This window comes from Neovison vison, chromosome 4, assembly GCF_020171115.1.
Source record: "Neovison vison isolate M4711 chromosome 4, ASM_NN_V1, whole genome shotgun sequence".
NCBI lineage: Eukaryota > Metazoa > Chordata > Mammalia > Carnivora > Mustelidae > Neogale > Neogale vison.
In genome coordinates, this window is record NC_058094.1 from 53,024,434 (window position 1) to 53,049,311 (window position 24,878).

At 36.3% G+C, this 24,878-nt stretch overlaps 1 protein-coding gene across 1 annotated transcript; it reads left to right on the forward strand.

Moving 5' to 3' along the window:
* Positions 1-396: 396 nt before the first annotated feature.
* Positions 397-24,780, forward strand: ZFAND1 (zinc finger AN1-type containing 1). Its single transcript, XM_044245388.1, has 8 exons — positions 397-456; positions 8,296-8,338; positions 9,890-9,929; positions 11,768-11,895; positions 11,983-12,074; positions 12,842-12,963; positions 23,317-23,472; positions 23,579-24,780. Exons 1-8 carry the CDS (start codon positions 402-404, stop codon positions 23,747-23,749), a joined length of 807 nt encoding a protein of 268 aa, XP_044101323.1. The 5' UTR covers positions 397-401; the 3' UTR covers positions 23,750-24,780.
* Positions 24,781-24,878: the final 98 nt, after the last annotated feature.

The window sequence follows — 24,878 nt, forward strand, 5'->3', positions numbered from 1 at the left end:
TTCTTCACTTGATAATTGCAAATACTTGTACCAAGCACTGTGCCGGTTCGGAGATTTACATCAATTAAAAAAAAGACAATCCTCGTGAGGTCTTCCCCGATTTGGGTTGCAGCACGGAGGGAACTTCAGCATGCACAGTCTTCCAGGTGAATAACTGCATATTTCCTTAAGGACAGGATGCGAAGTCGTCTGCCCAAGAAGACAAACAAACCAACTCCCTCTGCTTCGCGCAGCCTCATTAGACTCCTGCACCGCGTGTACATTCACAGCGCCGCGCACGCACAACAGCTTGACTCCTTCCCGTGGATGCACCAGCCCGGCGGCAGGCTCCGCCCCCAGGCCCGCCGCATTCCCAGCAGGCGCCACGCGTGCGCCGTAGCCCCACCTCTTGCGGCGCAGTGATGGCGGAATTGGACATAGGGCAGCACTGTCAGGTGGAGCATTGCCGGCAGCGAGGTGATCTAGCAGTCCTTAGCTCCGGGCATGGTAGACTGGGTCCCACTGTGTCTTCACGGATAGTGGTGGCGGGTGAGCGGGCGGGTACTGGGTCGGGGCGAAGTCTGAGGAGGCAGGGTGGATTCGTCTCTCCTGGGTCTGCAGTGAGATGTGTTGGTATTTTTTTTCTTGCTCCAGAGCCTTTGGAAGAGACTTGTGGTCTCTTTAGAAGCGAACCATGGAATTTCCGAAAACATGCCTTGCCGCGTTCCCTTTGTTTTTCGAGTGTTCCTGGCCAAGAACTTGTTGTGTCCTTCCTACTGCTTTTTGATGTCGGGAGACTTGTGTTGCCCTCTGGTCCCGCCACTACAACCTTGGGCAAACCACTTTCCAAACTTTTTAATCTGTTACTTACTTGTCAGATGGAGTCGGGCGAGGTCAGTTTTTCACCTGTCTTCGTGGCTTCTCGTGAGAATGCCCTTAGCTTTTAGCAGATTCTCATCCTCAGACTATTCTGCTAAATGATCTTTATGCTCACTCAGTTCTTTGATTGAATATTGTTGACTCAACAAACATTTACCAAGCATCAATTTTGGTGCTGGAACTACATAGGAGGGTATAAAATAGAGTCTTTTCCATAGAAAAGCTTTCAGGATAATGTGCATTTTGAAGCATTAGTAAAACGATGATCTCTCTACAGTCAACTGAGAGCCCAATCTAATAGCCAGTGGTAGTGTGGCACAAGCTTTAAGATGTCCTACACTTGGACAGGCAAGTTTCCAAAGCATTAGAGCGGTACAGAATGCTCAGTTTTTGGTATCTGGATTTTGCTTCAAATGTGTGCCGTCACAGTTGACAGTTATTACATAGGGTGGCAAATAGGTTTCATCTCTCATTGCAGCTTCAGTTACTGGTTGTAGGTACCCGGTGAAAAGAGGACTCCGAGATTTAGCCCAGTTTTATTGGGAATACCACAGTGGTTTAGTGATACTTGCTGTGGGCAGCGGGGGAAAAGGGCACACGACCCTCTATGTTCTTCTAACTTACAGTCTTTATGTGTATATTTTACCACTGGCTTTCATGGCCAGCCATTCAGAAAACCTGTATTTCCTTTCATAGAGATCTCTCATAGAGAAGCTTAGCCAATTGGTTTTGACTGTGAGTTATGTTTATCTCTGGTATACCTGATTACTAAGTCCGTGGTATCTGCCAAATTCAGGGATCTCTTAAGATATAAATATATATGAAATGAGTCCAGGGTTTACCTCTTCAGAGTAGTGGAGAGAGGGTTAGGATTTAGAGGGTATTAAGTGAGCATCCTAAATCTCACTTAGCTTCTGTATGGATAGAAACATAGTTTCCTACCTTGATCTTAACTCTTCCCTCTAGGTCCTTTTGGTCTGCATTTAATATCTAATTCATCATCATGAGTTTCAAAATAGCAAACATGTATAATTTTTCCAGTTTGAAAGAGACATAGAATATTATATGCTTCATTTTCTTCTTGTTGACAAATGAGTGCTTATTTTTTTTGGTATGCACCATGCTCACAGTATCATACCTCAGTACGACAGTGTCAATTCACTTAACTTACTTCTGAGGTAGAAGAACTGTGTTCAGACCCCCTGGTCCTACAAGCACAATTATCCAGGGATCCCTTTGGGTTATGATAGGACCTCTTTCTGTTTTAGTTAAGGTACCCTATAGGATGAGACCTTTTCGGGGGCAACTGTAGTCTTCTCTAAAATGTACGTTTTGTTTTCACTTTGTAAAAGTGCGATTGGACATACCAGCTTCACTTGACTGTATAGTTTCAGGTGCACAATATATAGATTTAGCAATTCATTTACTGCTCGGCGCTTACCATTATAAACGTAGTCATCATTGTCACCATCCAATGTTATTATAATATTATTGACTACATTCCTTATGCTTTTCATTTGTGACTTGATTATTTTATAGCTGGAAGTTTGCATCTCCTAATCCCTTTATCTGTTTCACCCATTCTCCCACCCACCTCTCCTCTGGCAACCAGAAGTTGGTTTTGTGTACTTAAGAGTCAGTTTTTTGTTTGTTTCTGTTTAAAGTTCTACATGTAAATGAAGTCATATGGTATGTTTGTTCTGTATTATTTCATAGTGATACCCTCTTGTCCGTGCATGTTGCCACAAATGGCAAGGTCGCATTCTTTTTTATGGCTGAGTATTATTCTGTAGTGTATTTATGTACCACATCTTTTTTTTTTTAAGATTTTATTTATTTATTTATTTGTCAGAGAGAGAGAGAGAGAGCCGCACACAAACAGGCAGAGTGGCAGGCAGAGGCGGAGAGAGAAGCAGGTTCCCTGTCGATTAAGGAGCCCGATGTAGGACTCGATCCCAGAACGCTGGGATCATGACCTGAGCCGAAGGCAGTGGCTTAACCGACTGAGCCACTCAGGCGTCCCTTACGTACCACATCTTTATCCACTCATCTATCATTGGACACTTGAGTTGTTTCCATATCTTGGCTATTAACAGTAATGCTGCAGTAAACACAGGGGTGCATATATCTTTTTGAGTTAGTGTTTTCATTTTCTGTAGGTTAATGCCCAGTAGTGAAATGATTGAATCATATGGTATTTCTTTTTTTTTTAATTTTCTATTTTCTATTTCTAATTTTATTAAATTTTAAATTTTCTATTTCTAATTTTTTTAAAGAGCCATTGTGACAGGTATAAGGTGATATCTCATTGTGGCTTTGATTTGCATTTTCCTGAGGATTAGTGATTTAAGCATCTTTTCCTGTATCTATTGGCCATTCTTACATCTTCTTTGGAGAAAGGTCTATTCAGGGCCTCTGCCCATTTTTTAAAATCAGGTTATTTGTTTTTTTTTTTTTTTTATCTTGAGTTGTACAAGCTCTTTATATATTTTGGATATTAATCCCTTTTCAGATACATGATTTGCAAATATCTTGTTCCATTCAGTAGGCTGCCTTTTTGTTAATGGTTTCCTTTGATGCAAAAAACTTTTTTATTTGTTATAATTCCAAGTTTATTTTGTTTTTGTTACTTTTGCCTTAGGAGACTGAACTAGAAAATGTTGCTAATGCTGATGCAAGGAAGGAAATTATTGCCAGTATTTTCTCCTAGGAGTTTCATGATTTTAGGTTTCACATGTAGGTCTTTAATACATTTTCAGTTTATTTTTATGTCTGGTGTAAGAAATTTTTTTTGGTTTCATTCTTTTCTTTTTTTTTTCTTTAAAGATTTTATTTATTTATTTGACAGAGAGAGATTACAAGTAGGCAGAGAGGCAGGCAGAGAGAGAGAGGAGGAAGCAGGCTCCCTGCCGAGCAGAGAGCCCGATGCGGGACTCGATCCCAGGACCCTGAGATCATGACCTGAGCCGAAGGCAGCGGCTTAACCCACTGAGCCACCCAGGCGCCCGGTTTCATTCTTTAACTTGTAGTTGTTTAGTTTTCCCAACACCATTTATTTTATTTTATTTTATTTTATTTTTTTAAAGATTTTATTTATTTATTTGACAGAGAGATCACAAGTAGGCAGAGAGATAGGCAGATAGAGAGAGGAGGAAAAAGGCACCCTGCTGATGTGGGGCTGGATCCCAGGACCCTGGGATCATAACCTGAGCTGAAGGCAGAGGCTTTAACCCACTGAGCCACCCAGGCTCCCCAACCAACACCATTTATTAAAGAGACTGTCTTTTTCCCATTGTTTAATCTTGCCTCCTTTGTAATAGGTTATTTGACCATAATAAGATTTTAGACCACTGTTTTCATTTTCACTTATCTCCATGTATTTTTTTTTATTTCCTTTTTGATTACCCACTCATTGTTTGGTAGCATGCTATTTAGCCTCCAAGTATTTATGTTCCTTGCATATTTTTTTCTTGTAATTTCTAGTTTCATACCTTTGTGGTTAAAAAAAGATGCTTGATAATGATTTTAATCTTCCTAAATTTTTTGAGACTAGTTTTGTGGCCTAATAGGTTATCTGTCTTAGGGAGTGTATGTATTTGAATGTATTCTGCTGTTTTTGGATAGAATATTCTGTGTATGTATTAAGTCCATCTGGTCTAATGTTTCATTCAAAGTCACTGTTTCATATTGATTTTCTGTTTGGATGATTAACCCATTGATGCAAGTGAGTTGTTAAAATGCCCCACTATTATTGTATTGCTGTCAGTTTCTCCCTTTGTTAGTAATTGCTTTATGTTTTTGAATGCTCTTATGTTGGGTATATAGATACTTGTTGTATGCTCTTGTTGGGTTCCTTTTATCATTATCTATCTTTGTCTCTTCCTTCCATGCTTGTTTTAAAGTCTATTTTGTGTGCTCTAAGTATTTTGGCTTCCATTTGCATGGTATGTTTTTCCAACCCTTCACTTACAGTTGTATGTGTGTCCTTCACATTGGAGGGAGTCCCTTGTAGGCAGCATCTAGATGGATCTTGTTGTTTTTTTTTTAAATTTTTTTTTAAAGATGTTGTTTCTTTATTTGACAGAGAGAGATCACAAGTAAGCAGAGAGGCAGGCAGAGAGAAAGGGGGAAGCAGCCTCCCCACTGAGCAGAGAGCCCGATATGGGGCTCGATCCCAGGACTCTGAGATCATGACCCGAGCTGAAGGCAGAGGCTTAACCCCCTGAGCAACCCAGGCGCCCCTGGATCTTGTTTTTTAATCCATTTGGTTGCCCTGTATCTTTTGATTGGAGCATTTACTCCACTTACATTTAAAGTAATTATTGAACAGTATGTACTTATTGCCATTTTGTTACTTGTTTTTTGGTTGTTTTTGTAGTTCTCTTGTTTTTTCTTCTCTTGCCCTCTTGTGGTTTGATGGCTTTCTTTAGTGTTAGGCTTGGATTCCTTTCTCTTTATTTGTATATATCTCTTACAGGTTTTTAGTTTGTGGCTATTTTGAGGTTTGTAACATGCATATGGCAATTTATATTAAGTTGATATGGTTGCTTAAGCTTAAACACTGTTCTAAAAGGATTATATTTTTATTCGCCTGCTCACATTGTATGTAGATGTCATATTTTACATCATTTTGTGTATCATTGGACTCGTTTTTGTAGATACAATTCATTTTACTGCTTTTTAACCTCCATGCTGGTTTTATAGGTGATTTTTGTCTACTACCTTATAGGTTTACTCTTACCTGTGAAATATTTTCCTTTCATAAGTTTCTTATAGTAGGGCCTTTTCTTTCTACTCAGAATTCTCTTCAGTGTTTTGTGTAAAGCTCATGTAGTGGTGATGAACTCCTAAGTTTTGTTTATCTGGATGATAACTTTGGTGGATAGAGTGTTTTTGGTTGCAACTTTTTTCCTTTCAGTACTACAAATATATCATGCCACTATCTTGTGGCCTGTAAAATTTCTGCTGGAAAGTTAGCTAATAGCCTTATGGGGTTTTCTTTGTATATACCCGTTTTTTGTTTTTGTTTTTTAAGTTCTTCTTCCTGCTTTTAAAATTACCCTTTTGGGAAGGGGGTAGGAGAGGCAAAAGGAGAAGAGAGAGAACATTAAGCAGGCTCCATGTCCAGCATGTAGTCCAATGGAGAGTTTGATCTCATAACACTGAGATCATGACCTGAGCTTTAATCAAGGGTCAGATGCTTAACTGACTGAGCCACCCAGGTGAACCTAAAATTATCTCTTTTTCATTACTTTTTGTCATGTTAATTATTATATGTCTTGGTATGGACCTCCTTGGGTTCATCTTGTTGGAGGTTCTCTTTGCTTCTTGGATATGGATGTCTGTTTCCTTCCTCAGATAAGTTTTCTGCCGCCTTTTCTCTTTTTCTGGGATCCCCATAATGTGAATGTTGGTATACTTGATGATGCTGATTTCCTCTATCCTATTCTAATTTTTTATTATTTTTTCTTTTTTACTCTTCAGCTTGTTTGCTTTTCATTATCCTGTCTTCTGAATTTGTGGTCTGTTCCACTGCTTCCCTTATCTGTTCTCTCTAGTGTGTTTTTTATTGCAGCTATTAAATTCTTCATCTCTGACTGCTTCTGTTTTACATTTTCTATATCTATGTTGAAGTTCTCTGAATTTCATCCACTCTTTTCTCAAGTCCAGTGAGTATCTTTGTGACGGTTCCTTGTTTTCATTATTGGGTATATTGCTTATCACAGTTTCTTTTAACTCTTTTGATGTGATTTTTTGTCCTGTTCTTTAATTTGGGACATATTTTTCTCTCATATTGTGTAGCTCTGTTTCCATGTATTTGGGAGATCAGCTATGTATCTTGGTCTTGAAAGTTAACGTACATGTGTTGAAGAGGTCCTGTGATGCTTGTAGTACAATGTCACCTGGTCACCAGAACCAGCTGCTCCGGGGTGTCTTCTCTATGGTCTACATGTGCACTACTGTTGTGGCTGAGCCTCATTTGCCTTCAGCCTGTTGGCTGCAGTGACCTACTTTGCTTCCTGTGGGCACACTGGGCAGACTTTGGTTCCTGCACTGTTGAGAGGCCCTGGTGGCCTTGGAAGTGGCTGAGCCAGCATTCAGAGTAGGTGTGTGCAGACAGCCTCTATAATCCAACTGAATGGTGGGGCTTTCTCCCTGTATGGCCTGTTAAAAGCTGTTAGAACTTTGGGCATGCTGTGTGTGGGGTTATCCCCCACTTCCCCAGGGCAGGAGTCACTTTGGAGTGGCACTGGTCCCTACTGGGACTGCTTGGAGATACGGCAGGAGAGGAGCCACTTTGGAGGGAGTCTGCTGAGGTGAGCGGATTGGATGGGGTAGGAAGGCAGGTGAATGCATGGACAGAGGCACCCTGCTGGCAAGGTAGTTGGAGAGTGTTGGTGCTGGTTTCTCCAAGGGCTCTGCTATCTAACCTGGGAGAGGAAAAGAGAAATGGTGCCCTCTAGCACTTCGGTTCTTGGAGAAGTCTGAGGACCTTGTCCCTCTAGTGCACATTCTGAGATTAGTAAATAAATTGCCTTCATGAATACCCAGATATTTTTCAAACTGCTATTTCTGTGCTAGTTGCCAGCAGTTACTTATTCTAGCTTTTTAAGTGTGAGGACTCCGTTTACTATTGCTTCTAGCTCTAAGAGATTTTTAAAATACCTGGAGGTGACCCCCGCTGATTTTAAAAGCTTGTGAAGTTTAGCCTTACTGGTTTTCAAAGCCTGATATTATGAGGACTTCTCTTCCCAGTGCAGGTTTCCAGTAGCTGGGGTGCTTAGTATGGGCTCTGATCCTCTAGCTTCTCTGTGCTTGTGTCCCTATTTATGTCTAGTCTTACCACAGGTTTGGATCCGAACTGTGTCTCCACTCCTCCTACCCTTCCAGTATGTCCTTCCTCTGTAGCATTAAGCGTGGAAGATCTGTTTCACGTCTTCAGGTGTTTTTCAGTGTAGCTTTTATCTTGGTGTGTCTGTGGGAGGAGATGAGCTTAGGGTCCTGTTACACTGTCATTTTCTCATTGCCCCAAAACTTCACTATTAAACACTTTGCTTAGCATTGCTAGGTTAGTAAACCGTGGGATCAGAATTGAAACCTAGGATTTTCACTTCAAATGCAGGATTTTTGCAGCATACAGTACTCAGAAACAACACATAATAAATCTGGGCATCCAAAAAACCCCAGTACTTTTTTTCTTCTGATTTAGCACACTACTACAAAGAACATTTCATCTCCTGATAATCCAGTCATCCCCAGACTGCTTGAGGTTGTGATAGCTTTTATTTAACCACTACTTCCTATACTAGGATATAGGTCAAAAAGAAGAGTTCTCGTATAGAGGTAGTTCAGTACCTTAAGGATCTTTTTGTTTAAGAAAACTAAGTCAAAATCAGATACTGACCAGTGCATGTAACATTTTCCCCTCAATTTTAGATTTTCTTCCTTTTGTGTGTGATGGTTGTTCAGGAGTATTTTGGTAAGTTAAATTTTTATACAGGATTTGGGAGTAATTTTAGTGTTTGTAATATGAGATTTATTTCTGAAAAGCAGAATGATTTAAAATAGTTTTTAACTTAACCTCTGATATTTTGTAATATAGTAATTACTTAGAAAATATAGTCCTAGGCTCTGATTACTTGTGCATACATGTGGGTAAACTTTAAATTTTCAGAAATGAATTTGTCTCTGTGAGTTTACATAAGAGCTGTATTGACGTCTTGTAATCATAAGGAGAGAACGTAGCGACAATATAAAGTATATGGTAGAAGGGACTCCTGGGTGGCTTATTCGGTTGAGCATCTGCCTTTGGTTCAGCTCATGGTCACAGGGTCCCAAGATTGAGTCCTGCATCCTGCTCCTTGCTGGAGGGAGCCTGCTTCACCTTCTGCCTGCTGCTCCCCCTGCTGGTACACATGTGCTCTCACTGTCTGTCTGTCTGTCTGTCTCTCTGACAAATAAGATCCTAAAAAAAAAAAAATAAAGAGTAGGGTAGAAAACAATCCAGGTACTTCATTAATTAAAATGAAGAATCTAGCCTGTACATTTCTTAAATTGGATATCACATGTCCATTGCACATACATCACATGCAAGGTGAAACCTGGGAACTAACCAAAGATTTTGAAAAAGGTCTATTTTAGGCCATCTTCTTCCTTTTTTTTTTTAAGATTTTTTTTGAGAGATAACATGAGCATGAGTGGGGATACAGGCAGAAGGAGGAGAGGGAGAAGCAGACTCCCCACTGAGCAGGGAGCCCCATGCAGGACTGGATCCCAGGGCCCCTGGGATCATAAGCTGGGACGACGGCAGATGCTTAACCTACTGAGACACCCAGGTGCTTCCATGTTTTAGGCATTTAACTTATTAAATAGGACATGGAAAAAATTAATTGTCTTCAGAAGGTAACTCAAAGATTTATTAGAACTAAGTAAAAGTAATGCATATTTTTCAGAAGTAGAGCATTTCTTTGACAATTTATTCTTGATGGTCTTTGATAAATAAAAGGAACTAAAAAACTCTTTGTATTTGCACATACCTTGAAGCATTGAGAGGCAGTTTAGAGTGGTGAATTGTTTTATTCATATTGAAGTTGAACAGTTAGATTTTGAAACTTTTGAGACTAGAGATGCTCTTTTTTTTTGTTTTAAGATTTTATTTATTTCTTTGACAGAAAGATCACAAGTAGGCAGAGAGGCAGGCAGAGAGAGGGGGAAGCAGGCTTCCTGCTGAGCAGAGAGCCAATGCAGGGCTCAATCCCAGGACCCTGAGATCATGACCTGAGCTGAAGGCAGAGGCGTAACCCACTGAGCCACTCAGGTGCCCCTAGATGCTCTGTCTTTAATTTGTCTGCCATTTCAATTTATTCTTATATGCAGAGTTAATGTATTGTGAGTATTCTTAATGATACTGACCATTAACCATTTAATGTAGTGTGAGTATTCTTAAGGATACTAACTATCTTATTACTACAGTTATCTTTAAGCACATTACTTGATTGAATTTAAACTTTTTTTTTTTTAATTATTTAAGCCTTGAACACAGAAGCAGGGAGTCACACAGCTGTCCTGAGGTATGTTACTAGTTCTAACAAAATGCTTGTATTTATGTACTTTCATTCAGAATTTGAGTTTAAAACCAGTCAAGGTACCACAGATTAAAATTTGGCAACTAAACCAGTTATGTAAAGAGGTTCTTAATTCATTTTCTGTTATTTTTCTCAGTTTGTTTTAAAGAAAAATTGGTTTCCTTGGTATTTACAAATTGTTATCAATCTTAAACATTGCGATTAGGTTTAGGTAGCCCACTTACAACTTTAGGCTCTATATTTATAAATCTACAATGGAGTTAACATTTTCATCATATATTCCTTCAAGTTTTCCTCCAGCGTTTTGTTCATTGTCCTTATTTCCTAGTGTTAGGATTTGGTATTACAAATTGTTCTGACTCAGTCAGCCTTAGATCACCAGGAACAAAACTTTAGTCCAATAAAATCCTCACTCTGGTTCTGATCTAATTGAAAGATTAATAAGAGCAGTTAGATAGAAGCCAAAATCACTGTTACTACTCACAGAGGATAAACTGAATGATGAAGCTTAGTGTGGTATAGTGTAGGCTCCAAAGGAAATCCAGAACTAGGCATATTTTCCTACTAGTCACAGCTATGCTTCACCAGGTTAGTCCTCCTCCTAGAGGGCAGTTCAATTCCAAGAGGGAAGAAGAGAAAGCTGAGACCACCATACCAAAGGTAATTTCTCTAGATTTATAAGTTGCTTCATCTCCTTTTTTCAGAGAAAGGAAGGAAGTTAAACTGAAGTGAGTTGATTTGGCAGAAAGCTTTGTGCCTTACATTCTTCAGTTGATTTTTATTCCTGCCCAACATTTACCAAGCACTTTACTAAGGATTTTTATATCTGTTTTCTCAATTATAGAAAGTTAAATGAGCTTCAGTCCAAATCTGGTCCTTTGAGGGTTAGGTGATTTATGTTAGGAAAATAAAAATTAACATATTGATACTGTGCAAGTTAATTGGAGGGAAGTAGTCATATAGTAAACATATTGATGTTTCTTCAGTTTGTTAATCTTCTCTGTGCTTTCCTTTTTCTTACGATATCACTTCATTTCTATGAATGTCTCTCATAGAATGTCAATTAAGATCTCCTTAAATAATGAAATGAAAATAATTTTACCATTAGATCAAATTTGGAAAAATAATCAATTCCAACAAGATACAGTTGCCATTTATATAGAGGAATGCCCTTTGGTTGTAATTTTAAGAGATTATTTCACTAAATTCATTCAACTCTAAAAACCTAGTTACTTAAAATTCAAACTAGCCTGACCTGGATTTTTTTTTTTTTTTAATCTTGTAAAATCTCTTCTTCCTCAATATTTGCTGGTAATATAAAAAATGCAGAATAGAGCATGTAGCAAAATAGAGAATGTATCATTGTAAAAACCATCTTTAACCTTCTGTATCATGGATAAACATACTTTTAAGTTTTCTCATACATATATATAATATATATTTAACTTCCTAAAATCAGCATAGAAAGTAGTTATGACTTGCCACTTGAGGGTTGATGAAATGATCACCTAAACATATTATTATGGGGGCATCTTAGTTAGGACTGATACAGAGTAGAAGACTAAAATTGAGAAGAGTAACTGAATAGTCATTTTAACTTGACTTAGAAGATAAATATACCATAGTAAGAAAGTTATGAAAATGTAGAACAGTCAGCAGAGTAATCCTTTCTCATACCTTATTATAATCTGTTATGTGAGAGTACATAAGTTGTTCTGACAAGTTTAAGTGAAACCTATATGAATGTTGCCTTCCAAAATAGATGTTGATTTGCTTTAAATGTGAAATATATAATGCCATTTTCCCCTTTGTACATTTTTCAGGTGACTGTAATCAATGAGAAACTGAAGTCAGATAAGCCTTCATCTTACCCATGCTCATTCAAGGACTGTGCTGAAAGAGAGCTTGTCCCAGTTAAATGTCCTTATTGTGAGAAGAATTTTTGCCTGAGGTGATCACTGAGATCATTCAAATTCTGTATATCTGTTTAAGTTGTATGCAAATTTATGAACTAGTGTCACTCTTCTGTTGCTCATAGGCACCGTCATCAGTCAGATCATGAATGTGAAAACCTGGAAATTCCCAAGCCTCGTATGGCTGCCACTCAGAAACTTATTAAAGATATTATTGGCAAGTATCTAGAAAGCTTGTTTTGTTGTTCCTTACTGCTGTATATTTGTTACAGAGTATTGCTTCTTTGATCAGCAGGCACATTATGGAAGGTGTTTTTATGGCCTCAATGTTTGTAACTTGGTGTAGATTTTGATGACATTTTTGTGACCGTATTTCTCACAAGGGCTATGTGACCAGTGAAAAACTGGGAATTCTGTGGATGTGCCCTACCAGATGTTCTCTTTTACTGGGCCACTTAGATCAGCTGGTTAACTATCATGGCTAGACATGGTATTCATAAGGCCAATGTAATGGTTTCTGTTCTTTAAATATGAATCTTAAGTCTTACCAGCTATCCTATGAATGCTGCTGATAATATGAAGCACCAGGAAGAATGTGTCTGTGACTTAACCAGTCTCTCTGGCAATATGTTCAGAATTTTCTTTCTGTATTAGGATAGTATCTTCATTTAAGATCTTCTATGGCCAAATCTCAAAGTTTTTTGCAGGGTTGTTAGGGGTTGTTTTGGATTAAATGGACTTAAATTGGAAAAAAGCATGTAACAGTGAGTTTTTGATATGGGGATTGCTTAGGTCAACCTCACTGTATTTTTTTAATGGTCATGTAAATATAATACCAGTAAAAAGAATGTGGTCTCTATATAGGTCCATTGTATGTAATTTGTATACATTTCAAGGCCATAACTAATAAATAGTGATTGGTAGAACTCTGGAAAATGTAATGTAAAAATTTTATGTGCCTATATGCTTATACTTATTTCTCAGATTCTAAGACCGGAGAGATAGCAAGTAAACGACGGAAAGGTGCAAAAAATAGTGAAACAGCTGCAAAGGTAGCATTGATGAAATTAAAAATGCATGCTGATGGAGATAAGTCATTGCCACAGGTGGGTCTCAGAGATTTTTGAAAAACAGAAATGTTCCAAATATGGCTGAAGCTCCCTTTTTATTCTTCCCATCCATTAAGTAACAGCTAATCTGAACCTGATATGTATTGTAACTAGTATTATATGGTGTATACTTTTGAGTTTTTTCCACTTTACAAAGTGTTAGTGAACCATCTGTATTCTTTTTCAACCTTTTTTTTTTTTTTTCACTTTAACACTTACCTATGTGGATACATTTAGTCTAGTTCATTCATTTTGATACCATTTTGATGGTGCACATTATTCCATAGTATGAATATACTGAAAGATCCCCCCGGGGCTCCAAGCACCCCGGAATGGACCCCTTCTCAGGAGGAGACCCCTGGACCCAAAAACCGAGCCGAGTCCACTGGTCAGATGCAAACAGCACGAGGTTTATTGAGTAGACACAGGTACCTGCGGGCGGTCAAGTCTTAGGAGGACTCGCGCGCCAGCCCTTTGTTCAGGGCCTTTTTATGGGGTTTGGGGAAGCGAAAGCATACGTACAGAAGCAGAAGCATGGTTACAAAGTTTTCATTGGCTGGTTTGAATGTAAAGGCATACTTGGTGTTTGTAGATTGGCTAGTTCAAATGTAAAGGCATACTTGGCGCGCGGGAATACCCCTGATTGGTTCGCTCAGCATCCTTCATTTACATAGTGGGAAGTTACTTTCATTGGTCGTTAACAAAAGGGAAACAGACAGTATTGGCTAGATTTCAATCCTTCATTAGCATGTAGACTGACCATCGGCATTGGCCAGACTACAATCCCTTATTAGCATGTAGACTGACCATCGGCATTGGCCAGACTACAATCCCTTATTAGCATGTAGACTGACCTTTCAACATTCCTTGTAGTATCTTATCACTTTTTACAACATGGGAGGATTGTTTAAGGGAGTGGGAGAAGGGGGTGTTGGCTAAGCAAAGAGAAGGGGGAAGGAAGGGGAAAGGGAGGGAGAAAACCCTTTTCATTACCACAATTTATCCATTTTCCTAATGAACAGATTCATATTTTTTCTAATTTTTTTGCTATTATAAACTGTTCTATTAGTGAACATCCTTGTGTATGTGTGGGAACATTTTTCTAGGGTGGTCCCTTTAAGACTCCATAGTATCAATTATATTTTATATAATCTCCCAGTACATATGTGCATACATGCATACATATGCAAATATGTACCTTAACACAGTTTCAGTAAGTAATACCTAGTTCTGTTGAATACTAGCCTTATGTGTTACATACTCGGCTGTTTTTTGTTCTGTTTCATTTTAAAGATTGTTGATTTTATAACCCTTAAAGGATGGAGACCATCAATCAGATTGAAAAATGCTACTTTAAGGAATATATTTAGAAATAGAAAAGCTGGGTCATGGGGTTTTCTCATCTTCCATTTTACTAGATAGTATCAACTTTGTGTTGTCAGTGGTTGTACAGATTATCTCCTTCCTATAGTATCTGAGCATTTTCAATGTTTCTTGTTTCTATCTTACTGAAGTTTAAAGTTGAATTTCTTTGTGACTAATAAGGTTCAGTTATTTTGCATTGATTTATTGGCCATTTTATGTCGGAATAGTTCATGTCCTTTGCACATTTTTTCTGTTGGGTGTTTTCCCCCCACACTTTAAAAAAGGTTATAGGATTTTTTTATATATTCTGAGTTCCAATGCTTTCTCGACTAAACAAGTTTCACGTATTTTTTCTGTCTACCGCTTGTTTTCACTTTGTTTTTGACTCTTTAGTGGTTCAGACTTTAGAATTTTAATGTACTCAAATTTAATTTCTTTAAGATTTGTACTTTTTGAAATAAGTTCTTCTCTTATATCATCCTTTAAAAGTTAAAAAAAAAAATTATCAACTCTTTGTTCCATTTGGAACTTAGTTGTAAGGGAAGTAGATTTTTTCCCCCCTGTAGGGTTCTATACATTTGTTCTATACATTTAGGATTCATTTATGGATCTCAGTTCAGTTCCTTTGGTCTGTTTGTCTGTCTTTGCATCAAGAGCAAACTGTCTTTATTATCATAGTTTTGTAATAAGTAGGACAGGTCGTTCCACCTTATTCTTTGCTTCCAACCACATCTGTTCTTGGCACTTTATTCATTTGTAAATATTTTAGGATCACTTTGTCCTGTTCTTTGAAATTGCAATTTTGAGAGGAATTCTTAAATTTTAGATTAGCAGCAGTTGACATCTTTTAGAGTTTTGATTCTTCTCATCCACATCTAATGATTTCCAGTTTTTCTTTAGGTCTTTTTTTAAATGTCTTTAACACTTTATAATGTTTACACATATTTATATATCTTAGGTTCATCATTTTTGTTGCCATTTTAAGTGACAGCATCTTTTTTAAAAAATTACATTTTCCTAATGGTTATTGCTCATTGTTGTATGTTGTCTTTCTGTCTAGCAAATAACCTTTCTAATAGTTCCCATAGCTTGTAGATTTTCTGGGATGTTTTCTGTGTAGCCATATCTTCTGTGAATGACAGTTTCTTAGGTTTCTTTTTTTCCCCCCAAATTTTCTTTTCTTCTTCTCCTTATTTTTCTTAGTGCATTGGCTGAGATCTCCAGAAGTCTTGAAATAATGTGCGTGAGAGTAGGCATCGTCATCATTTTTCTGACTTTAATGCAAATGAGTTTAACGTTTCATCATTAAATGCTGTGTTTGCTATAAATTTTTGGTAGTAGCCTTTATCAGGTTAGCAGTACTTCTTTCTATTCCTAGTTTGCAAGGAATTTATATCATGAATAGGTTTGAACGCTTACTGTAAGTTTTTTCTACATCCAGTAGGATAATTGGGTGTCTTTTCTTACCTTACAAATGTTTTAAATTACGTTAATCAGTATTTTTGTTGAATCATCCATATATTCCAGAATAAACTGCTTGACTCTGGTATGCAATTCTTCTAAAATGCACTAAGTGATTAGCTATTATTTAGTGTTTGATATTAGTACCTATATTATACACATAAAATTGAGTAGCTTTCTTTTTTATTCTTTGAAATCTTGAGTGAGTGAGTGGGGATTATTTGTTCCTGAAGGGTTGTTTTAAAGGGTATTAACAACCTTTGAATCTGTTGCCTTTTTTTGAGGGAAGAGTTTGGAATACTATTTTGATGTTTTAAATGGTTTATGGTTTATTTGAGTAGTCCTTTCTTCAAAATTTTGGTAAATTTTTTTTAAAGGATTTTTATATATTAGAATTGGAGTACCGGAGTATGGACTAGGGGGAGGGGCTGATGGAAAGGGAGAGAGAGAATCTCAAGCTGACTCCTCATTGAGTGTAGAGCCAGTGTTTGGGCTCAGTGTCAGAACCCTGAGATCATGACCTGAGCTGAAATCAAGAGTCAGGACACTTAAGCAACTGAGCCGCCCCAAATTATAGTAAACATTAATTTGTCTTAAAACTTCCTGTTTGGTGTAGATTTTCCAGTTTATTGTTAAAGAGTTGTTCATTATTTTCTTATGTTCCAAAATCTTTCTTGTGTCTTTAGTAATCGTTCCATTTCAATGTTAATATTTTTTACTGATACTTTGCCCCTCTTGCTAGAGGTTTGTATATGTGTGTTTTAATTTATGTTTTAGTTGTTTTAGAGAACCATATTTTGGTTTTAGTGCCCTCTTTACTGTTTTGTTTTGCCTTTTTTTTTTCTTTCTGTGTCACTGAATTCTGCTTTTATATTTCCTTTTATTTACTTTGCTTAGATTTTCTGATCTTTTTCCATCTTCTTGCAGTGAATTTATTTTCAGCATACTTGTTTGGGTGTGGGGTTTTTGTTAACTTGATAGTTTAAACAGAGAAAAGTTAACAAGAGTAGTACAGAGAATTTTTCCATATTCTTTATCCGAAGGTACCAATTATTTACATCTTGCCCTTTTTGCTCAGTCATTTGCAGTCTTTCTCCTGCCACCACCCCTCACCCATTTGTGTGTATTCATATGCATGTCTGTGTGTGTATGTGCATACTAATTTTTGGTCTGCTTGATCTATCAGTCCGGGACTGAGGGTGCTAACATCTCCCACTATAACTGGTTTTGTCGGATTTCTTCCCTGTAATTCTAATGGTTTTTCTATACACATTTATTATCAGGTACATGGAATTTCTTATATCTTTATGAATTTTGCCTTAAATCTTATTTTGAATGATAATACCGTTTCACGCTTTCTTTTAGTGACTACTTAACTATTACATCTTTTTAAAATCCCTTTATATTTAACTTTTCTGTTTTGTTTTAGGGTGTCTCTTGTATGCAGTATATAGCTGGACTTTGTTTTCTTTAATCCAGTTTGATAGTATCTTTTATAGGTGAGTTGAACCCATTTATATTGTGATCACTGATACATTTGAACCTATTTCTTCCATCTTATGCTTTTTGCTCATCAACCTTTTCCTTTATTTCCTCTCTCCTCATGTCTTTTATATTGATTACATTTTCTATATTCCCTTTTATTCTGCTGGTTTAAAACCATTGATTATAGTCATTGTTGGGTGATTATTTCTTAATATTTCCCCTTTTTTTTGAAATCTTGATTTGATGGTTTTAAAATTACAAATGTAGTACATGCTTTTACAAGTGTAACCTTTAAAAGATGTATAAAGGGAAAAACCAACACACCATCCTCGGCCCATGTTCTTCCCATTAAGGCAGTGGTTCTCAATTGAGGTTGATTTTTGTCCCTTAGAGTTGCTTGTCACAACTGGACATGGGGATCCTGTGGTATCTAGTGGGTATAGGCCCGAGATGCTGTAAAACCACCTATAATGCATAGGACAGTGGCCACAGTAAAGAGTTTTCTGATCCAAAATGTCAGTAGTGATAAGGTTGACAAGGGCTGCCCTAAGGTATCCAATAATATATTGTTCAGATTACTTTGCAGTTGTTTCATTACTGAAACATAATAGTAAAAATTTGTATAGCACATACTTTGTTCCAGGCCCTCTCCTAACACATTTAGTCATTGCAAGGAGCTTCTGATATAGGCACTATTATTTCTGCCTAAAAGGTAAGAAAATTCAGGCACAAAAAGGTTAAGTAATTCGCTAGTTGCATAGCTACTAAGTGGAGAACTACCAGTTGAAACCAGGTGGGCTGGCTTCAGAAACCATGTTCTTAACACAGGTGATAGCTTATCGTGGGGAATGCCACAGGTCTGTAGCTGTAACTTTTCCCCTTGCATTAATGTGTGTTTGTGTTTAGACACACGTACTTACATATATTTTATATATATATATATATATATATAACATATATACATATATACATATACATATTACATATATATTTATACACACATGTATACATATGTATACACACACACCCATGTGTATGTGTGTATACATATAATTTTACATAAATGGAAATGTTTACTTGTATATGTATGCAAACACAAAGTGTCTTTTGGTTATTATTTCATTATTTTATAAAAATGGCATCATTTCATTTAGTCACTACTTTTTTCTTTTTAATACTCACTATATATTAGGCCCTGGGGATACAAGAGTAAATAAAAGTCCTTGCCAACATGGAGTTGGGTGAGAATGGCTATTAAATATTATATATCTCACCCCTCTCCAAGGGGTGAGAATGGCTATTAAATATTATATATGATACCATGTCAAATAGTGATTATGGCTATAAATAAAAATAAGGCAGGTTTAGGTGGGCTATATATCATTATCTCTATATATCCTTTTCATTCATGCCCAGCAGAAATTCTCTCAAGGGAGCTGGTGTAGCTTTAAATCATTCTTTAAAAAACTAGATAAATACTCCAGTGTGGATATACAGGTGGGTGTTTTGTTTTGTTTTGTTTTGTTTTGCCATTTTTCTCTTGATGAACATTCAGTTTGTTTCTAGTTTTGGCTACTGTGCTAAATAGTCTCAATCTGGTTTCTTATTTCTGTGAGCTAAATTCCAAGGAATATTTGCTTGGTCAAAGGGTATGTGTATTTTAAATTTTTGTAGGTGTTGCCAAACTGCTTTATAAAGAAATTTACATTTCTTTATTTCTAAATTTTTTAGAATTTACATTTCTACTAGGAGCAGTTATTAAGTCAGCTTTTATTGACTGATTACACCATGCTGAGAATTGTTTTGTGGCTTTAAATTTTTTATCTCTTAATACACACACATTTGCTGGTACATTCCATAACTGGAAATACTGGAATATTCTGTATTCTGTGTCCTCATTTCACAGATGAATAATCTGAAGTTGTCTAAGATCCCTCAGGATGAGGCTGCCCCCCTACCCAGTTTAATATACTGCTTCTTGGGGCCAAACATGAAAGTACCCTTTGCTCCTCCCCTGGTTTGCAAGTAGCTGTTATCCTTTTTAATGTTTTCCAGTCTAATGGCTATAAAAAGATATTTCTAATTGCTTTAGTTTGCATGTCCTTGATTACTGTTCAGTTTGAGCATCTTTTAATATGTTTGTTGGCCATGTGTAACTGCTCTTTTAGTCACCTATACATATCCTTTGATCATTTTTCTCTTTGGTTGTCTATTAACTCATACTCATATCCTTTTATGTTGTTTGGTCAACTTATAGAAATTATTGGAGTATAATAGATGTTAAAACTTTTTTATCTATAACCAGTTTGCTTTGGAAATTATTTTTTTCAAAATCTAATACTTTGATTTTGCTTATGTATCTCATTGACATTATCAGTGGTTATTTTTTTCTAAGATTTGTCTTTTTTTTTCTGCTTTGGTTTTCTTTATTTTTTTGCATCTTGCATTTGTCTTTAATCCATACAGAATTTGTTTTTAGCATAAACTACGAGCTAAGGACCCAATTTTATTTTCTTCCAGTTTTTTAGCTAATTTTGTCATCACCAATTATTAAATCATTTCTCCTATTGAAGGTGCTATTTGGTATTTCAATTCATAATAAGTTTAAGATTTATTTTTATTGGGTCTATTTTTGGATTTCCTATTCCACTCATTTTTTACTCATATCAGTACTGACTTCATATGATGCAATAGCTTTATAGAATATCCTAATATAAAATGTAAGTCCCATTGTATTTTTTCTTAGCAGTTTTATTTTTTATTCACCCATATTATTCATCCTTATCATATTCAAATTAAACTTTATGGGTAGGGGGTTGGTCAAATGGGTGAATGGGAGTGGGAGATACAGGCTCCCAGTTATGGAATGAATAGGTCATGGGAATAAAAGGCACAGCATTGGAATATAGTCAATGATATTGTAATAGCATTGTATGGGGACAGATGGTAGCTGTGTGATGCACATAGCATGATGTATAAACTTGTCAAATCACTATGCTATACACCTAGACTAATGTAATGTTGTATGTCAACTATAGTAAAAACAAAACAAAACAAACAAAAAAACCTCTTGGGATTTTCATGGTTGTCTTGATGGGACAAGGTTTTGAGTGACAGACTCCAGTAGGTAACTTCAAAGATTTTAGGCTCTTTGAAGGAGAAATGGAGAAACTGAAAGAAATCATTATAAATAGCAAGAGAGAACACAGCATAGTCTTAGATATGTGGCTTCCCATGCCGTCCATTTCCCACAAGAATATAAGCTGTGAATAATAGCGCCAATAGGATGTAAAGGTTTGTCCATTTATAAGAAGCCCCCTTTGGTATTCTCAGGAGGATTTACCCTCTTGAACTCTTCCTCTTTGTAGTGGAGATTCTGGCTTCCTTCCTACTCACTAGGTGTAAGCAACTGAGTAAAAGGTCCTAAATACATTGTCTAGTGATTTCTTTAAGTTAGGTAAAGTAAAATTCACTCTCCCAGCTAGTTTGGACTATAAATCCAGCTAGTTTGGACTATAAATCCTGACTGAAATTGTTCTGAGGGATTCACTTTGGATTTGCATTGTAGGATATGTAATGTTGTCTAAGAATCCTATAAGTCTTTTCATTTATTTAGCTCCTGTTTTGTCTTCTGTAACATTTTGCTTTTCTTCATTTAAATCTTATTCCTTATTTTCATCCCTAATTATCTCATGGGTTTTGTTTCTGTTGTGAACAGAATATTTCCATCTACCTCTATATCCAGGTACTTACTGCCAATATAGAGAAAAAAAGGTGCTTCCTGTTCATCTTACTCAGTCACATCACCAAATTCTGTGATTTTTTTTTCTTTGCCTTCATTTCCTAGGTAAACAATCACACCCCACTAACAAATAAGGATTTTTCAATTTTAATTTTTCAGTAATTATACTGCTTAATTCATCTTCTGTACTGTATTTTCTAGAATCTCCACTGTAATGTTTCATAACATGATATTAGGCATGTGCTTACATTTTTAATTTTTTTAAAAATATATTATTACCAATTTTTCTCTCAGAATCTAAAGTTACTTAGTATTGTATCCTCTTGAATAAGACAAGGAGTTTGACATGCTTTCACGTCCAATTGAGTGTGTCTCATCCCTTCATCTTTGTTCACACAGGATTCTTTTTAAATCAGTAGCTATTAAAATTTACCAACATATTTTTTGAATTTTTCCTTTCCTTAGCACTCACTTTTATTTTGAATAAGTACTAGAGTTCATTCCTTAAGAGTCTTCACTGGTAAACTTCAAGTCTTCTGAAAAAGCTCTTATTTTGCCCTCACTTGAGCTGGATTGTCCATTAGATTCTCTCAACTCTCTTAATACACTATTCATTGGTCACTGTTTATTATTGAGGGAGCATCTGTCAATCTTGTTGCTTTATGGGTAATCAGTCTCTTTTTGGTAGTTAGGAGTTTATGATATTTTCTAATTTTAGTGCAGTGTTTCTACATATGAATTTATTTTGATTGCTCAAGTTGGCCCTGGAGGTACATTTTTAATTTGACTTAGTTTTTTTACTTTTGGAAAATTATAGTCATTACCTCTGAATATTGCTTCCTTCTCTTAACTTTTGTTAGACATATTTTTGGATTTATAATTTCTATCTTTATGCCTATTTGTGCTACATTCTAGAGGACTTTCTCAATTACATCTTCCAATCAGTTAAACCTTTTCATTGAATATTATTGAAATTTCTCTTGTTTGAGTTTATTTCAGAAACTATATTTTAAAATTTTTATATTTCTCATTGGATCTTCATAACTTGCTTTGTTTCATTTCTACCTATTTTTGATTCATACCTTTTTGGTCCCTTTTTACGGATATATCCATAAAAGTATCGTTTTCAAGTTCGTTTAGTTCATCTGCCTATGGTAAGTTAACCTTTGTTTTGAATTTCCATTTATAGATTCTACATGTCTGTCTTAAGTAGGAGGTATTCCCGCTGTATTGCTCACTGTGGTCACTCACCTCTCCCTCTTTAGCAATTTTGCACTTTCTTCCACTGGCCAGTCTACTCAGATTGTGCTTTTGCTCTGCAGAGCTTTTCAGATTATTATGGATCCATTTACTCAGTTGGAAGACCTTGGCTTTGTTCACTGTCAGGAGGTTCTCTCTGTGCTTCCCTGCCTTCCTAAATACTATGTTTTATAAGCAGTATCTTAAGTTAGCATTCAGCAGCACCTTCTTCAGCATCCTTTCCTGGAGCACAAACTCAGTGCTAGCCTCTGCTTCCAGGCAGTGAGCCCCATCCAGGTACTTCACTCCCATGTGCCACTGTTGTTTCCCACTAACCCACAGCTGAACTTTTGACTACTGCTTTATCTTCTGGAGACTTTGCTTTGAAAGTCTATGGCTCAGCCTGCCTACATGTCACTTGTGTGTGTTTGTTTCATTTCTGATCCTCACGGATGCTTGTGTTTTTCTTTTTTCTTTTCTTTCTTTCTTTTTTTTGGGTGAGGCTATAGCTTTTAAATTTCTCCTTTTGTATTTATGCTCTTTTTTTTTTTTTTTAAGATTTTATTTATCTGACAGCACAAGCAAGGGGAGCAGAAGGGAAAGGGAGAAACAGACTCCCTGCTGAGCAAAGAGCCCGATATGGAGCTCAATCCTGGGCCCTGGGATTATGACCTGAGCTGAAGGCAGATGCTTAACCGACTGAGCCACCCAGGTGTCCCAAAAAAACTAAACTCCAAAAAAAAAAAAAAAATCCCCTCCCTTCTAGTTTTTGAATATAAAATCCCAGGAAAAGACCTTGATTGACCTAATTTTATGTCACATCTTGTCTTTGCACAGACCACCCTAGCCTAGGGCCTTAGGTCCTATGCATATGCATTTTAGGTGGATTCTTGGGTACTGTGACTGATATTCCCACTAAAAGATACATCATTAGAGGGTAATCATCTAACCACAAGAAGAGAGGAAGACAGTTCACCGAACAAAAGCAGATGCTCTCTATGTATATATGTGAGTGTGTGTGTGTGTGTAATCTGTATTTTAACTTTTTATTTTTACAGAAAGAAAGAGTTTACTTTCACGTTTTCTTACCTAAGGGGAGCAAAGAGAAGAGCAAACCAATGTTCTTTTGCCACCGATGGAGCATTGGAAAGGTCATAGACTTTGCAGCTTCTTTAACCAGTCTTAAAAATGATAATAACAAATTAACAGCTAAGGTAACAACTGGTTATAATTTTTCTTTAAAAGCTTTAGGATACCTGTATACCAGCATGTTTGTTTATTACAGCATGATTTATTTCCTTTAATTTTTTCCCTTAACAGAAATTAAGGTTATGTCACATTACTTCAGGAGAAGCCTTACCCTTGGACCATACTTTGGAAACCTGGATTGCTAAGGAGGATTGTCCTTTATATAATGGTGGAAATATTATCTTGGAATATCTTAATGATGAAGAACAATTTTTAAAAAATGTTGATTCTTATCTGGAATAATCATGTAAGGATTCAAGCCAGAAATGAAGAAAATTTTATGTTAAGTCAATTTCTTTTACTACAAATACTATATACATATATTTTATTTTTAAAAGTTGCTTTTTAACTTATTTCCATTGTGTCATAATTTACATTATCAGTTTTCTATTAAATTAAATTGGAATTTTGGTGTTAAAGTTTAACTATGAGCAGACATTCAGTTATTAGTAAATTCTTATCTTTAGCTTTTATTAGGTTGTGCTTAGTAACAACAAAAAGGTGTATTTCATTTAGTTAATGTCAGCTATTGTGGTGCTGCTGCGTATCCTCTTTACTCTCAGATCTAAGCTGAAGGAATGACTCATGTTTGGGACATTGCTACTTTTAAAGCAGAGGAAGAAAGAGATTGTTTTTAGAAAATACATGTATCCAAAAAAAAGAGAGAGAGAGAGAGAAAGAAAGAAAAAATACATGTATCACTTTTGCTTTAAGCAAGTAACCTTGCCAAACCTTGTACTATGAAGCCAGGGTATATAAAGCTTTAACTATATATCCAGATGTATAAATTGATGTGTGTACATGAATCATAGAAACTTGGAGACCATCTCATTCATTCTTCTAAGTTTTTAGATGAGGAATCTCAGGGTAGGAAGAAGAAATGATTTTCTTGGTGTTCTCTGTACTGCATTGGGGCATATCTCTCTGATAAAGGTCCTTCTTCAGTAGGATTTACCTTTTTTGTTTGTGTAAATGTATTACAAATGAGAGTAAGATGAAGTAGCACAACTTCATTTCAGTATCTTTATATATATCAAAGCAAAATACATACCAAAAGGAATTATATTTTACCAACACATTAAAATGACTGCTTCTGACTGATCTATCTCTTCCGTCGGTACTCAACAAAGTACTACCATATAGAAGAAATAGAAATGATTTCGTCTTTTCCCTTTTTTGTTCTTTTTGGGAAAGGCTTTGTCTCTTTTGTGTTTTAATTGTCATGGACACAAAGTAGCTTTACATATAATTAAATAAAGGATTTAAATTCAGAATGTTCATCTCTTTGTATTTTCATGAAAGGAATGGAGATAACTTCTGATTTCTGTCAGCTACTTGTTCATTTATTAAGGTCATTATTGGAGTATGTACC

Bases quoted from the DNA above. Each gene is read 5' to 3' on its own strand.
- ZFAND1 (XM_044245388.1), top strand. From the start codon at position 402: ATGGCGGAATTGGACATAGGGCAGCACTGTCAGGTGGAGCATTGCCGG. The intron at 8,339-9,889 runs GTAAGTTAAATT...TAATTATTTAAG, and splicing joins GGTTGTTCAGGAGTATTTTG to CCTTGAACACAGAAGCAGGG. The intron at 12,964-23,316 runs GTGGGTCTCAGA...TTATTTTTACAG, and splicing joins GAGATAAGTCATTGCCACAG to AAAGAAAGAGTTTACTTTCA.